This window comes from Panicum virgatum, chromosome 7N (genome assembly GCF_016808335.1).
Source record: "Panicum virgatum strain AP13 chromosome 7N, P.virgatum_v5, whole genome shotgun sequence".
NCBI classification, from domain to species: domain Eukaryota; kingdom Viridiplantae; phylum Streptophyta; class Magnoliopsida; order Poales; family Poaceae; genus Panicum; species Panicum virgatum.
In genome coordinates, this window is record NC_053151.1 from 3,566,157 (window position 1) to 3,583,041 (window position 16,885).

The 16,885-nt window shown below is 44.0% G+C and overlaps 1 protein-coding gene across 1 annotated transcript in view; it reads right to left on the reverse strand.

The window, feature by feature from the left end:
• Window positions 1-16,546, reverse strand: part of LOC120682147 (vacuolar protein sorting-associated protein 54, chloroplastic-like) — a 23,427-nt gene extending 6,881 nt beyond the window's left edge. Inside the window, exons 1-10 of the mRNA XM_039963906.1 lie at window positions 15,750-16,546; window positions 15,526-15,597; window positions 12,703-15,442; window positions 11,955-12,017; window positions 11,660-11,739; window positions 11,133-11,256; window positions 10,459-10,533; window positions 8,942-9,098; window positions 8,760-8,848; window positions 8,140-8,396 (exon numbers count right to left, since the gene is read on the reverse strand). Of these exons, the coding sequence (XP_039819840.1) occupies window positions 8,140-8,396; window positions 8,760-8,848; window positions 8,942-9,098; window positions 10,459-10,533; window positions 11,133-11,256; window positions 11,660-11,739; window positions 11,955-12,017; window positions 12,703-13,452 (1,595 nt within the window). The 5' untranslated portion in view covers window positions 13,453-15,442; window positions 15,526-15,597; window positions 15,750-16,546. The remainder of the gene's footprint in view (window positions 1-8,139; window positions 8,397-8,759; window positions 8,849-8,941; window positions 9,099-10,458; window positions 10,534-11,132; window positions 11,257-11,659; window positions 11,740-11,954; window positions 12,018-12,702; window positions 15,443-15,525; window positions 15,598-15,749) is intronic.
• Window positions 16,547-16,885: the final 339 nt, after the last annotated feature.

Genomic DNA, 16,885 nt, shown 5'->3' on the forward strand with positions numbered 1-16,885 from the left:
AGATAAAATACTTTTCAATGAAGAATAACTTCAAACAAAGAGTGAAACAAAACTTTAGTTTTTTCACATATGTTTGCTAGAATCTAAACTATTGTTTCAAATTTAACGAATAAAAATGTATCAATACTTCTCTCTACATTCTTGGTGACCCAAGGCCTCAATCTTCTACTACTTTAAAAAGATCAACAATATTATTGGATTTATTTTTATTGTTGGCTAATTTATTACTATATATTTAAAAATATGAAGAGAGAATGAACCGTGGCCTCCTAGCGTTCGTTTAAAATGACAAACAATTAATTTGAATGTAGTCCAAATTAAAAAGTAATGACAACAACAAAAGTACTATAAAGTTTTAGATTTATGCAAACATTTAACTTTAATTATAAGAAAGATTTCTATAAATTCAAGTTAAAATGGGTTCTTAATAATCCAAATAATACGATCAATCAAGTTGTTAAATTTTATCAAACAAGAAGGATGAAGAGCAATCGGGGGTAGAAAGAAAACCCGGGAGACAAAAAAAACATGGACACTTGCCGGCTCCCTCCGACGGACGTCCCACTGCCCTTTTATACCTCAACGGAGTGGGGGGAGGAAGACGGGGGCCTCGGTCCGCCCTGGGCCCGGAGCGGTGTCAAACTGCCCTTGCGCGTTGCACAGGAGCAAACAGATATCTTCTGTCTCCGTTCTCTCTCCTCCTCGCTACAGTGCTTTCCATGGCTGGAAGATTCTTGGTTTGGGGAGATGGCGAGACATGACATCTCAGAGCTAGCCCTGCTACAAGAAAAAGGAGCGCAGGGGGAGGTGACAGATAGAAAGACAAGCTTGCAAAAAGTAGACATGCATTGAGCTAGCAATAGATATGCATTAGTTTATAGCACTGTGAATAACAATAAAATACACATTACATGCCCTCAAAAACATTTGTTGTGATAAAAAGAAAGTACTAGCTAGTATATATATGAGCCAACATCGTCATAATTAAAGTGGCAAGTCAAAAAACAAGAAAATAATAGCTTCTTTGGACAATACAAACTTGCAAATCCCCTTGAAATTAAGATCTACCACTACACCAGTAGCTTCAAAGCTCACGGACTACGCACATGGTAGATGTGTGGCGTGAACACACTGCCCTGGAGCCATTCAGGCCGTGTTTAGCTCGCGCGATTTCCCACTGTAGCTCGAAACTATTTGATCCACAGTGCAACGCCAATCTAAACGCCTCGCAAACTAGTTGGCGCTACAGCAGCCGTGAACAGTGATGAACAGTACAGACGCGCCACTGCGTAAGACCAAGATCAGTGGAACGGGTAAATGGACCGGTATAGCTATTTTAGAAGTCCGATTTGACAGTGGGCATATGTATATGTGAGGGGAGTAAGTATAAATTGCGGAAAACGAGGACGGGTAAAATAGTTTTGCTTTTTCCACTAGTCTTAGTCTAACGATATACTCTCGCAGCTTTTAACTGTATTGCACTGTTCATCAACCGTTTACCGTTTTCACACTACTATTCATCAACCTTTTACCGCGTTCACACTGCTGTTCACTACTTTCACCGTGTTTCTCCAACCAGCACACATACATGCTACAGTGTTCTGTAGGCAAGTAGTTGAGTCGAACTAAACGCCCCAGCAACAATTTAGCGCCTACAACTTTCGCGCACTGTTGATGAACAGGGACTTTTTGCAACTACAGTGGGAATTTGCAAGTTGACGTCCCAAACTAAACGCAGCCTTACTTTACTGTCTTAGAGTGTCAAATAAAAGCACTAAAGACTACTCGCATCAAACTTGTTTTAAGGGGGAGCTTTAGAGGGAGCCATCCTAAAGCTCCCTTCATACAGAGGGGGAGTTGAATCTCCCCCCATATATGGAGGGAGATTACAACTCCCCCTATACGCTAATCACGCTATTTGTTTATGATAAAAAAATTATTTGAATTCCGTAACATAATAATAATATGTATTATGGTAGTATAAATACAGTATATTTTTTTTAAAATTAAAAAATGATAAATAGATAGTTAATGAATGAGGTATAGTGTATAGGGGGAATGAATTTGGGGGGAATGGTTGGAGATGATTTATAGGGGGAGGAATCTTTTGGAGTGAGGTAGTAAAATATAGTAAAAAGTATATATAAGGAAAGTTGGATGGGGAGAATGGTTGGAGATAGCCTAAGGTTGAGCAGTGGATGGTCTGCATAGCTTTGACGAAGAGTCACGACGGTCCGCACCTCCCCCGGTCGCAGCAGCAGAGGCGCGCATGACAGGACTCGTCGCAGCAACTGCAGAGGATGCTGCCTAGTCCAGGACTAGGCGCGGCACTTGTTTTACCGTGCACTAGAGGGAGAGACTGCAGCCGCGTGTGCACCATGAATGCGACGAGCAGGCAGGGCTACGGGCTGCCCCCACACGCGCCGGCGGCCTAGGCTGCACGCAGCAGGTGCTCTTGCTTGAGATTTAGAGATAAGGGTAAAGTCTGATGGCAAGCCTAAACTGATGAATGCTGCTTTGTGTACATGCGTGTTCACTGTTGCGCATGCCTCTCCAGTCGTGCTCCCTATGCAGAGGGCCTCATGGGTCACGCCTCAGGCCGCTAGTGAATGCCCGCCACATGTCTCGCATGCCGTTGCCCGACCATAGCCATAGCGTGGCCTGGCACCACAAGCCATCTCGGCTCTGTCGCCGCGAAGAGGCAGACGATAGTAGATAATAGTATACTCTATACACGCAGATAATACATGAACGAAACAAAAACTCTCGCGGCAGCAGGACGCGCAGAGTATAGTAGAAAGACAGCGGAAGCAAGCGGTATGGACCGAGTTGTCTCCGGGCCGACGTTTCCAAACCCTCTCATCCTCTCTGCATCGCCCAGAGGTCAACATCTGTCTTCTTTCCATTAATCAACCAAGCAATCCTACTCGATCCGCCCTTGAGGCCTTGAACAAAGCACGCACGTCCTTGAGGTCTTGAACAAAGCACGCACGTTTCTGTGCCAGATTTTACATGCATTAAACCGGGTAGGTTTAAAAAAATTGTAGATGTGAGGTGTTTTTTTCCATAACCCTGTAAGAAAAATACAACATTACTTCCGGAATGAAGCTAGGATAGGCAGCAATTTGTGTCTCTTCAGTTCATGTCTTTAAGACAGCAATTTATGTGCACTTCTAATATTGGACATGTATTATTTGAAATAAAAATGTGTATTATGGACTTGGTATTGTATAATAATTTGAATTAGGGCTTGTATTATGGATTTGGTATTGTATTATTGACTATGGATTGGACTATGATTGTGACATACATTTGCTTATTATTAATCCTCTATATGAATGTGTGTCAAATATAAATTATGTATTTTTCAACTGTCATATACGTAGAATTAGACATAGCCATGCCAAAAATTTTCATTTTCCACACATGAAATAATCTTGCGGTTTACAACGAGTGTGTGCGAGGGGGTTTTCTTTATAGCCCCCGCGAGCTGTAGTGGTGGATCAAGTTAACCGCTCCTGCTGTTCATCCACCGCTCCTGCAGTAGATAAGGCCGATACTTTGAATATTTTGATTTTCGCGCCAAGGAAGCTAGCAAGAGCGGTGGATGCCGTCCACCGCTCCTGATATTTATTTAGCAGTAACGGTTTACCCCATTCACCGCTCCTGCTAAATAAATAGCAGGAGTGGTGGACAACATCCACCGCTCCTACTGTAGATCTTTAGTAGAAGCGGTGGATGGGATGCACCGCTCCTGCTAAAGAAATAGCAGGAGCGGTGGATTCCATACACCACTCCTGCTTTGCGCTTTACAGCAGGAGCGGTTGGTCCCGTCCACCGCTCCTGCTATGCACCCTTAGCAGGAGCGGTGGACAGCATCCACCGCTCCTGCTATTAGGAGCGGTTGGTGCAGTGCACCGCTCAACAGTAGCGGTGCACCTCCCAGAGCACAACAGGAGCGGCTCAAAAAGGCTCGTTATTTGAGCCGCTCCTGTTGTGATTTGGGGGGCGCTCCTGCTGTGCGTTTTTGTAGTAGTGTAATATATTTTATCATTCCTATAACTCATTCAATTAATAAATTAAATTTTAAAAAAAATACTCTTAACATAATATAATAATAATATATTATCATAGACTAATATCGAGAAGAAGAAAAGCCGTGATTAGTGTGAGATTCCACTCCGGGAGCTTTAGGGAATACGTAGGCTCGTTGGAGCTGCCTTAGGCCGCGCTGGGCTGGGTGTACCAACCTGCCTGATCATGATCTCGGGGCGTCAAATAGGAGTACTAGTGTGCTATGTGCTATCTGTGGCTAGGAATACAAATATTAGACTAGATAGGGACGGCAAGGACGACTAGACTAGACTAAGGCACAACTAATTATTACAAACTAATTATTTTATTACAGTAATTGTGAAAACATCAATTGAGGTTCATAAGTATGATAGCGTCCGGACATCTAGCTACTGCGGCAGTGTTTGGTTGAGGAACGAAGGAGCGGAGCAATTCTAGAAAAATGAATATTCCCTCTAGATGTTGCATCCCACCGCTCCCCGAAAACCATCGAACCTCGCTCACGAGCGGCTCGGTCCGCATCCCCGTTACCTGCACCTTCCACCTCACCCCCGCTCACCATCCTTGTGCGCCGCCAGGAGGTGCTCCGCCGGCCGGCAGCCCCATCTCGCCCGGCTCCAACTGGATCTGCCCGGCGCCTGTCGTCCACGGCCCCCTGCAGGTCCGCCCGCACCCCCTCCCTCCTCCTTCCCCTTCTCCTGTCGTGCGCCGGCCAGGGCAGGCAGACGAGTCCGCAGCACGCCGCCACCTCCCGCCAGATCCGCCGGTGCTCCCTCCGCTGCTGTGTAGCTCGCGCCCCCTCCCTCCTTCGTCCTTGTGTGCGGTCAGGGCAAGCCCCGAGGCCTGGCGGACTGTCCGGCCCCTGGGGGTGGACGGTCCCCGCCGCCCGCTCGTTCCTCCCGTTCTCCTCTGGACGGCGGCGCCCTTCTCCTTCAATCTCGGTGGCGGCGCCCTCCCGGCCGGTGCCGGCCATGGCCGTCGGCCGCACCCCCTCCCCCGCCCCCTCCCGTTCTCCTGTAGGCAGGGCCCGTGACTGGGCGCCCCAATGGCAGCCCGCTGGCCGGGAGGCATACTCCCTCTCTCCATTTTGATATATATTGATATATAAACATGCAGATTGATCTATTTTTCCTCTTTGCTTTGCAGGAACATCAGATTGAGAAGATAACTGCTGTATTTTTCCTCTTTGCTTTCAAAGAATCAGCCTTATCTACTGCAGGAGCAGTGGATGAACAGCAGGAGCGGTTAACTTGATCCACCACTACAGCTCGCGGGGGCTACAAAGAAAACCCCTCACACACTCGTAAACCGCAAGATTATTTCATGTGTGGAAAATGAAAAATTTTGGCATGGCTGTGTCTAATTCTGCGTATATGACAGTTGAAAATGCATAATTTATATTTGACACACATTCATATAGAGGATTAATAATAAGCAAATGTATGTCATAATCATAGTCCAATCCATAGTCAATAATACAATACCAAATCCATAATACAAGCCCTAGTTCAAATTATTATACAATACCAAGTCCATAATACACGTTTTTATTACAAATAATACATGTCCAATATTAGAAGTGCACACAAATTGCTGTCTTAAAGACATGAACTGAAGAGACACAAATTGCTGCATATCCTAGCTTCATTCCGGAAGTAATGTTGTATTTTTCTTACAGGGTTAGGGAAAAAAACACCTCACATCTACAATTTTTTTAAACCTACCCGGTTTAATGCATGTAAAATCTAGCACAGAAACGTGCGTGCTTTGTTCAAGACCTCAAGGACGTGCGTGCTTTGTTCAAGGCCTCAAGGGCGGATCGAGTAGGATTGCTTGGTTGATTAATGGAAAGAAGACAGATGAGAGGGTTTGGAAACGTCGGCCCGGAGACAACTCGGTCCATACCGCTTGCTTCTGCTGTCTTTCTACTATACTCTGCGCGTCCTGCTGCTGCGAGAGTTTTTGTCTCGTTCATGTATTATCTGCGTGTATAGAGTATACTATTATCTACTATCGTCTGCCTCTTCGCGGCGACAGAGCCGAGATGGCTTGTGGTACCAGGCCACGCTATGGCTATGGTCGGGCAACGGCATGCGAGACATGTGGCGGGCGTTCACTAGCTGCCTGAGGCGTGACCCGTGAGGCCCTCTGCATAGGGAGCACGACTGGAGAGGCATGCGCAATAGTGAACACGCATGTATACAAAGTAGCATTCATCAGTCTAGGCTAGCCATCAGACTCTACCCTTATCTCTAAATCTCAAGCAGGAGCACCTGCTGCGTGCAGCCTAGGCCGCCGGCGCGTGTGGGGGCAGCCCGTAGCCCTGCCTGCTCGTCGCATTCATGGTGCACACCAAGTGTCTGCGGCTGCAGTCTCTCCCTCTAGTGCACGGTAAAACAAGCGCCGCACTAATGGAAAAAGCAAAACAAGCGCCGCTCTGAGATGTCATGTCTCGCCATCTCCCCAAACCAAGAATCTTCCAACCATGGAAAGCACTGTAGCAAGGAGGAGAGAGAACGGAGACAGAAGATATCTGTTTGCTCCTGCGCAACGCGCAAGGGCAGTTTGACGCCGCTCCGGGCCCCGGGCGGATCGAGGCCCCCGTCTTCCTCCCCCCACTCCCTTGAGGTATAAAAGGGCAGTGGGACGTCCGTCGGAGGGAGAGGACAGGGATTCCCCATCAAACTTTCCATCTTCACATAACACACCATTGTCGGGGCGCGTCCCTCGGGAGCCATTTACTTGACCGCGAGCCTTGCTTCGGCCTCCCTCGAAGCGTCTCCTCCAGCCTCCACCTCCAGCCTCCACCACACCGGAAGGAGCCACCGTCACACCAAGCAAGCAGCTGGTAATGTATCTCAACATTTCTGAACATTACTCTCCTCCTATTTTTTCCTTCTCCCCTCACTACCTTCCCCTCCACTGTGAAGATGGATGTTTGTCCTCAGTGCAAACGGGAGTTGTCGGACCTTATCAAGGTGTATGATAACGTTGTCAGACCAAGGTTCCTTTCAAATTTGATCATGAACTTTAGAAGCCATTTAGAAGTATTTGTCACTTTTCCGTATTGTAATAATAATCATTTTTAATTTTATATGTTCGAAAGCGGCTTCATTGCAGAGCATATAGCTGAAGCTGCACAAGGATGTGATCCATGTGCACACATGTTGTTTTCGTGGTTATCAAACTCACAGCCCCTATCATCCTCTCTCGTCACAACAGGATCCTCCTCCACAAGGTACACCACAGCTACCTGCTCCTCCACAAAGTACACTGCAGCTACAAACTCAGGTAGTAGGGTAAGAAAGTGGCCAGAGGATGTGGAGAAAAAGATTGTGGAGGTCCTTATCGAGTATAGGGGGAAAACCATAGGTTGCCACGTTCTAATGAACTAGTAGACCTGTTTCAATCTATCCTTCCGCGAAAATATGTTGATAAGAAAAGAATTAGAAGCAAAATACGGAACTTGAAGAAAAACTACGAGAATCTACGCAAGAAGAAGGATAAGTTAAATGCTAGCGAACTTAACAGCTACGAAGTGATGAGCATCATCTGGCCATCGGCTAACCATGGCGAGTGATAAACTACAAGTAATGACTTCTTCCTAGTTACTTTTTCTCCTTTATGTTATGCATTATATTTGCATGGGTGCATTATATTTCAAACAGGAAAAAGAAATAACCTTTTCAGTAGCAGCTATAAATTCTTCTGTGATATTGTAGATGAATAAGAATTCCTGAAAGCCTTAATCTGGGATGTAGAGCAGCACGGACACCTAGGAGCTTAGCCCAGCGCCCATGAGCAGCATCACATGCAGCGAAAACTGCTTCAGTGTTTTCTCTCAATACATCAACCATGTACCAATGTAAATGGTCATGCACCTTCTTTTGTATGGTATGATATAAATAGTTCGCATATACAATGAGCAAAAGCTTGACAGTGACTATGTGTGCTATTATATTATTAGAAATGACCACATGCGTACCATGATACCAGAAATAAACTTAGTTTGCATCTTTGTATGGAATAGATAAGAGGGCACATTGCAAAATAAGAAAAACTTACCAGACATTCTTTATTGAATTTATGATGGACAAATCATTTGCTTTTCCTTGGACAAATGGGACTTTGGAAGTACTCCATGTAAGAGTACTAGAGATCCGTGAAGAAATATTGTAGCCATTCTCTTGGGAAATAGCAGAAACAACTGAACCACCATGTTGTGCTGTAGGATTGCTAGCATCAACACTTAAGGTTCCATCAAGGTTCCCCATGATCCACTCAACTATTCTTTTCACTTTAGCTGCTTGCTGTAAATGTACCTGAAATTATAAAGATGTTATCCCATGATTATTTATATATTTTCTCATAGCAGGACGTTTGCACTGGATATGCCCCCACTCCTTCCCTTCCCCCTTCATTATATAAGAATATAATAACTGTTTAGAACAAATTGCTCACATTTCATAAAAGCAAATTAAATAATGAGTACATCAGGCATAGAGGCCAAAATAGATTGTTTTCAGGAACCAAATAAGCATTGATAAATGCTAAAAACAGTGTAAGGCTACAAGTAGATTTTACAACTGGCCACAAGAAGATGGTAAAGTCAATAAAACTAAATTTTGCCCAAGATCTTCTTCCCAAAAATATGAAAATGGAATTCTTGTTATGGATTATTTTACCTGTATTATCCTAAAAATGGCGGACAAAAGTTGAACAAACCCTTCAGATGACAGACTTCGCAACTTATTTGCTAAGGACTGGCCTCCAGCTGCAGTTAAATGTTAATGTCAAAAGGATAGGAAAGTTTTGACATAAGAAATAGAACTCTGAAAAGAGATAGTGAATGGGTGGGAAATAATACCGTCAGCATCAGCAGCCCTGTCTCCAGTTACTGAATCAGAATCTATTGGTCTGGCAGTTAAAACTTGAAGCAACTCTGCAACTGTGGCCTTGATTGAAGCTTTCATAACAGTAATAAGTGTATCCTGGTAGATTCTGAGAAACGCAGGAAGTTTGTCCTGAAAATACAAAAAAAATCATGTCCTTTCTACATAAATATTGACTATAGCAGTCTTCGTGGCCTTGATAACAGCTCTCACAGATTTAGCAGTAGGTCTACCTTGACATACGTTAGCAGCAGTTAGATTCAAGGTTTAGCAAGCAAATTTAATACGCATTGCAATGCTCTAAAGCTAGCCACTTAGCCAGGGAAAAAAATTCATGTGGCTTGCATGATAAATCACATTCAGTGATGTAAACTACAGTAACACTAAAAGGAGGGGTAGCCATGCAATAAGCCAATAATTATTTTCTGCTAATTACAATATTAACATAATGCAAAACATAAACTATTAAGTTCCACTTTCTATCCAAGTATTCTTTTAGTGGGTGTATTATTGGGATGACTCCTATTTACATTTTACATGGAAGGACTTTAGTCTCTCACAAGTTACAAATAACAAAATAAGGCATGTTCTGTTTGTCACCGCAGTCTGGCAAGAAAATCTCAACAGTTGTGGTAATTGTTTGGTTTGCGACCACACTTCTTGCATGCTAAACGTGTTCTTCACTAGGCTCTAGCTGTCAATGAATCATTTCCAACATTGATTGGCAAAGTGTGAAATTTTCATGTTGTGCTGTAACACCACCACTCTTGCAGTGTTGCGGTAAGCTCCAAAATTTAGGTAGACATCGGCCAGAGTTCAAATCCTGGTGGCACAAAAAAAAACTCGCCGACAATCCAAAAATAGTTGCATTGGTCGCCAGACCATTGGGCCGTGGCCGGCCCAGGTTACAATGCAGCCCTACAGGGTGTTCCTTCTCAGTAATGCTGTGAGGGCGGTCTTTTCTCTGCCGGTATTGTGAGCCTACAACCCACCTTGTTAGGTTTTGAAGTATTGAACCAAATGGAGGTGTATCAACACCCACTTTGTTCACACCAAACCTCCAACTAAATCTCTAAATCAATACAAAAGTTTCTCCAAATTAACAGATTTCAATAATTTACTTCCTAAATAATTTCCACAACATTCATACTTTTTTCTCAATCAGCACCTTACTTTTAACTGGAATGAGCAGTTAAAACCTGATTGCAACTGCTTCTATAATGTAACTTACAAAAGTATTGGCATAACTTTCCTAATCGTAGAATAGATATTCTTTTGTCAAACAATATGTTGTTAGCTTTTGGAAAAAAGATAAGGAAAGGAAATTCTGTAAACAGAGCAAATTCTAAAAAAGTAGCAATATGCCACTTAACAAGGAAAGGAGCATTGAAGTATTATAAAAACACTAGACAAGAATTCATTTGCAATTGCAGCCAAGACAGCTGATGACAGAAGGTTATTTAGTTTAAGATAAAGATAATGCAGAACTAACCGTTCTCAACAGGCAAATAATGAGGGGGAGGAGACGATCTCTGAGAGTAAAACTTCCTTCCTCATCTATGTTACCCTGCAGTAAGATGGTAAACGTTGAAAAAAGAGAACAAAAGGTGCTGAAAATCTATTATAGTGTGAAAGATTAAACGCAACGCTACCAATTTAAAGCATATAATAGTGAAGTGATGAAGCAATCCAGACCATTATTTTTAATTAAAAAACATTATTTAGAGTTCACTGCAAATTTGGAAGATCAAAAGTACTTGCAAGAAAAAAATAATTTTTTGTTCACCCAGTTTCTAATTTGGCAGCATCATTGTTGCCTTTCATTCAATTTTGGTTAATCCAGTTTCGTTTTTTACATACATCACAGGAAAAGAGTAGATACATGCTACAACACGTATCAAAAAATATAAAAGACAACAATATGAATCTCTTGTATAAAATAACCAAATGCAGCAACACTTTTCTTGACCTAAATAACAAATATATTAGCATCAAACTTAAATAGATTTCAACCAAAGTGTAAAACAGTCTATGTACAGACTACATAATTACATATCGGTACATATTAGTGTGGCAAATACAAAGATATCAATACATCTGCATTCCAGTAAAATTAGGCAGCTATAGGCGAATCAAAACTATATACAACGGCAAGATTCAAATTGCACAAATCTCATGTTCTGTCCCATTCAATGGGCTGGAAGCCTTTCTTTTCACATTTGATAAAATCATAGCATCTACAGCTTTTCCATCGGGAACAGCAGCATGCACAAGTTCTGCTGAAAGAATGCTACAAGGATGAATATTACCAAGTTAAACAGCAGTGAACTGATAATACTAACAATGCTAGGTTTATTTAATGGTCCAACATATAAAAGCTCACTCAAATAAATCAAAGCAGTAGGAAAGGATGAAATCCATTTGTTCACGTTGAGATAAAACGCAAAAAGAGAAACACTTCTTGGCTCTTTCTAAAACAAGTCTGTTTATTCGTAGCTTAGAGATTATTCATAACTTCTGAAGCAGAATTCATAATGTATGTTGAAGGCTCAAAGCACACAAACACATATGTTTCCATTTCAGGAGTAGACTGCAAATATTCATGCAATCTAAAGGTCTATTGATCTAGTCTCTATGTTAAAAATGTGCATCATGTTGGGTGTTTGAATATAAGATACTTCAGCAAAACAAACCTGTTCACTGAATCTAGTGACGTTCCCAGCTGATCTTGAATATGGCGAAAGCAGTAAAGCCCAGCAAGTTCATCAGTATCCTGATTGACAACATGAAATGTTTACGTATTGTCATAGTATATAAGTGGCCTATGCAGCATATTTCTAAAATAGCTGGAGTAAAAAAACTAAGTACTGGTAGGCATATGGAAATTTAAATAATCTAGTAAGTTTGATTCATTGTCGCACTGGATATCTAGTTGATGTATCAACACTGCATTGTATTAGATGAAGCTAAACAAGTTCAGTAACTTACTAGTAAATTTTGCAAATCATCGATGACATCAAGGGCACCAGCACAATCTGCTGCTACAACAAGCTGCAATGTTCAAAAAGATAAATGAATGAAAGCAGAGAAAAAACTACCAAAAATTGAAAAATTAAGATAGGTCTGTTGCAGTAGTTGCAAGATTTGGTACAACTTTCCTTGCTGTCACCCCAAGTCTAAACTCTAAACTATGACCAGGAATGCAGGGACTGCCAATTCAAAAAATATATATGACATCTCATATTCTATACAGGTGATCTGGCTGACATTGATGAGAATGATGATGTTCAGTTCACTAGCAAGAGCTAATGCCATTGTCTACAGTTGTGTCAGGAATCCCATGTGTCAGTCACTATTTTACAGTGCTCCAAAGTGGCCATGCAAATAGCCTTGACATGTACTCGTTTAGGCCCCTTCGAATTGATAATTCAACAACCCCCAGATCATGGGCTTATAGCTCCCACAAAACAGAACCATCATAACTTTTCCATAAGCAACAATAACTAACGGAATTGAATATCCCATCAATAACAGTTCACTTCGTCTCTGCATTTTTCTCATATACCACTCAAATGGGTTACCATATTTTATTCCATGTCAAGCTACATTTGCCGTTTCACATTTGTAATGGATGCACGAATATAAGATGACTGCTGCCATTCCAGACAGCTAGCTACATTACTAATCACGAACGAGATACATCAGCAAGAAAATGTTGTCTGGAAAATGCACTAACCAACTTGAGCGCAGCAAGCGCCTGGCTGACGTAGAGGATGACAGTAAGCTTCTGCTGCAGTTCCACAAGGTTCCCACGCGTGGCATTGAGCTCCTGCACCTGCCTTGCTGCCACAACAAGATCCCTCGTGAGCACCCGGACCACCTCCCTGAGCTCGCGAATCCTCCCTACTGCCGTAACAATCTCGCCGTCGAGCCCCCGCAGCCGGCCCTGCGCCTCGTAGAAGGACTCAAACCGCAGCGCGATCTCCCGCACGAGGTGCGCCTCCACAACGTCGAGATGCTGTCCGAGGCGCTCCTGCAGCCCGTCGTCGTCGAGCGGGCAGGCTGCCTGGAACGTGGGCCCGTCCTCGAGCGCGAAGTCCTCCTTGAAGAAGAGCGCGGGCACCTCGCGGACGGAGGAGGCAGCAGGGGCGCCCTCGGCGTCCGAGGAGGCGGCGAGCTCGGCGGTGGCGTGGAGGCGGATGTCGGCGAAGCGAGCGTAGGGGTCGGAGACTGCGGCAAGGTAGGGCGCGAAGTCGGCGCCGGTGACCTCGCAGGGGTGCGATGGCGGCGTGGGAGCTGCTTTGGGGAGAGCGATGTTGGGGGGCGGCCAGGGCAGCCAGGAGTAGGAGGCGGCGGCGGCGGAAGGGAGCGGGTTGTTGAGGAGCGCGGTGATGGACTGCGGGACGCCGCCGGGGGGCCCAGCGGAGGTGGGGGAGTCGGTGGAGGAGGAGACGGAGGCGGTGCGGAGGGGCGGGCGCGACGCCATCGCGGTGGCGGTGGTGGTGGCGTCAGCGGATGGGAGGAGTCATGAGGAGATCGAGATCTGGGAGGCGCAGCGGCAGCGAAGGCAAGCTCGGGTGGGATGTCAGATCTGGTGGTGCCTCGAGGAAGGGGAGAAGAGAGGGAGCCAGCAAGCGTCCATGCTTTTTGTCTCCCGGGTTTTCTTTCTACCCCCGATTGCTCTTCATCCTTCTTGTTTGACAAAATTTAACAACTTGATTGATCGTATTATTTGGATTATTAAGAACCCATTTTAACTTGAATTTATAGAAATCTTTCTTATAATTAAAGTTAAATGTTTGCATAAATCTAAAACTTTATGGTACTTTTGTTGTTATCATTATTTTTTAATTTGGACTACATTCAAATTAATTGTTTGTCATTTTAAACGAACGCTAGGAGGCCACGGTTCATTCTCTCTTCATATTTTTAAATATATAGTAATAAATTAGACAACAATAAAAATAAATCCAATAATATTGTTGATCTTTTAAAAGTAGTAGAAGATTGAGGCCTTGGGTCACCAAGAATGGAGAGAGAAGTGTTGATACATTTTTATTCGTTAAATTTGAGTCTGGAGACAAAGATAAAACAATAGTTTAGATTCTAGCAAACATATGTGAAAAAACTAAAGTTTTGTTTCACTCTTTGTTTGAAGTTATTCTTCATTGAAAAGTATTTTATCTCTTCTGCACAAAGCTTCTATACGGAAAGAACGTGTTGATTCCTAAGAAAAAGTGAGCTTTATGTAAAATAAAACTGTAATTCTACCCTTAAATTTGTTGAAATATAACAAAACCAACATATAAGTAAAATCCATGATTCTTCAAGCTAGGGTCAATGAAGAAGTATCAAATAAATCCTTACTTTATGAAGTTGTTTAAATGTATAATATTTAAGCTCGATGACCATAGCAATCATGGGTTAGTATAAATTTACAGTATTATACTTAGAGATGAAATAAAAATAAAATCCTACTACCAAAAAAATACTGCCCTCACTTATTCGCTTTGTTCGCTTAACCTACTCAACAAAATTCTGGCTTGATTTACACCAGCAAACTATTGTTGTTGATTCAATCTACTCCCTAATAAGCTTTGTCTTTTTTATTCTATTTTTAAAATTTATGAGATGTCTTATAATATAATGTTTCCGTAAATCGAGCTATAAATTAAAATAATCAAGCTAGTTAACTACACAATGATATGTTGACTAGTTGTAACATACAAGTATGCAAAAGATCTGAGATGAAAATTGTACCAGGAATAAGCAAGCCGGTTGTTGTAACATACTCTACCCAAGGCATGAGCATCGACGCAGGCAACTGTAGCAAGTAGCAATTATCGATCTGAGACCTTTGGAAATTAAAGCTGAGCTCAAATAAAGCAATTGTAGCAGGACAGAATATTTACAGAGAGATCAGCACTAGCACTCTAGCAGTACAAGGAATTCAAGAAGAAGGTTCTGATGAGTGCTCCTTAACTATTACTCAAGTTAATCCCTGCGGAACTCTGAAAATTAAAGCTGAGCTCAAATAAAGCAATTGTAGCAGGACAGAATATTTACAGAGAGATCAGCACTAGCACTCTTAGTAGTACAAAGAATTCAAGAAGAAGGTTCTGATGAGTGCTCCTTAACTATTACTCAAGTTAATCCCTGCGTGATCCCTGAACTGAACATCACAATCACTCAATGAGGATGAATAGGCCATATTCCATAAGCTGAGACGACAAGGAATAACACGTACGACAGATCAAACAAACAATAATGACGGGATGAAAGAATTACTGATTACTAGTTTTTGTCTTTCAAAGTACTTATACTACTAGTTATAAACATGTATCGCGAAAGAAAAGAAGAATCTCGGAGACATTGCAAAAGTGTAGGCACCATAGCCACGACAATTAACAATAATGTAAAGAAGAAATTATTGAATACCTTCTTATTCTTATTGTAATCATCTTTCCAATTACCAGCTGCGTAATGTAAAGAAGAAATTATTCCAATACCTTCTTATTCTTATTCTTAACAATAATGTAAAGAAGAAATTATTGAATACCTCTGCGTAACCAATTGTGCTTTCTCACTTGTTTTGATATGCCATTTTCTGTCCTTTTTCTTGTTCGACAATCTGCGCAGAGGTGAGATAAATTGGAAGCATAAAAAAGGAAAAAATGATGCCATCCAAGAGTTAAACAGAGGACAGGAGGAGCAGAGGAAAGAGGAGAAGAGGTAGGGAGCAGAGAAGAGGAGAGAGGATCGGAGAGCAGCACGAGGACTGACCTTTGGCCTGGCCGGTGGCCGGCGGGAGCAGACACCGGGGCAGGAGAGGAGCGCTCGGCGGGGAGGGGAGTGCCCGGCCGGGAGGGGATGGAAGCGCCTGGCGGGGCGGGGAGACCAGCGGGGAGGAGCTGTGGCACCCATGGCAGGTAGTGCCACAGCTGCCGCAGCAAGACGGCCAGCCGAGGCCCTGGCATCGCCCTGGCGCGAGCACGAGCGTGGGCATGGGCGAAGTCACGCCAGCGAGACTTGCGGATCCGGGAGCGGGCGAAGGGGGTTCGTACTTGTGGCGCCAACGAGGCCGCAGCGAGCTATGAGGAGGGCGACCCGGGAGGTCTTGGGGGCGGGCGAAGGGGGATTCGTACCTGTGGCACCGGCGAGGCCGCAGCGAGGGGCGGGGGGGGGGGAGAAGGGGGTCGTACCTGCGGTGCCGGCGAGGCCGCGACGAGCAACGAGGAGGGCCAGCAGGGAGGAGGAGGATCACCGGAGAGGTAGATCCACGAGGTGGCGGCAGCCATGCGTGTGGGGAGCGAGCCCTGGAGCAGCGCACAATGGTGTCGCCCTGGAGCAAAACCCTAGCCCGGTCGTCGGGGGAGGAGATGGTGCGAGATCTGGCGGCGCTGAGTGAGGGGATGCAAGGGCGGGGCAGCGCACGGCAGTTTTGGGCCACGTGAGGATCCCATGTCCGGCGCCGGCGCCGCCAAGGATAACGCCACCACGGTGAGGAGGAGCGGCTGATGCGGGGTAGGGGAGCTGTGGAGAGTACAGAGAATGAGAGGAGAGAGGACGGGGGTGGAGGAGCTGACCCGGATGCGTGCGCAACGCGAGAAATTAAATGCAGTTGATATAATGTTCGGGTCCGGGCATCCCTACGATGGGAGACGCGTTAAAACGCGTCTACATCATATTTTTGGATACGTGGTTTCTAAACCTGCGTCTCCTATTATGATACTAGCCACTGATGCCCGCGCTTCGCTGCGGGTGACCAATTAGTATACCACAAAACCCTAAAAGTCATATATATATATATATATATATTATCTGAAGCTATGTTGGAATGCGGTAGGTTTGGCTAACTCGTATAATACACGAAAGCATCAACTGTCATAACGGTTGTCCATTAAGCATGAAGTAGGTGT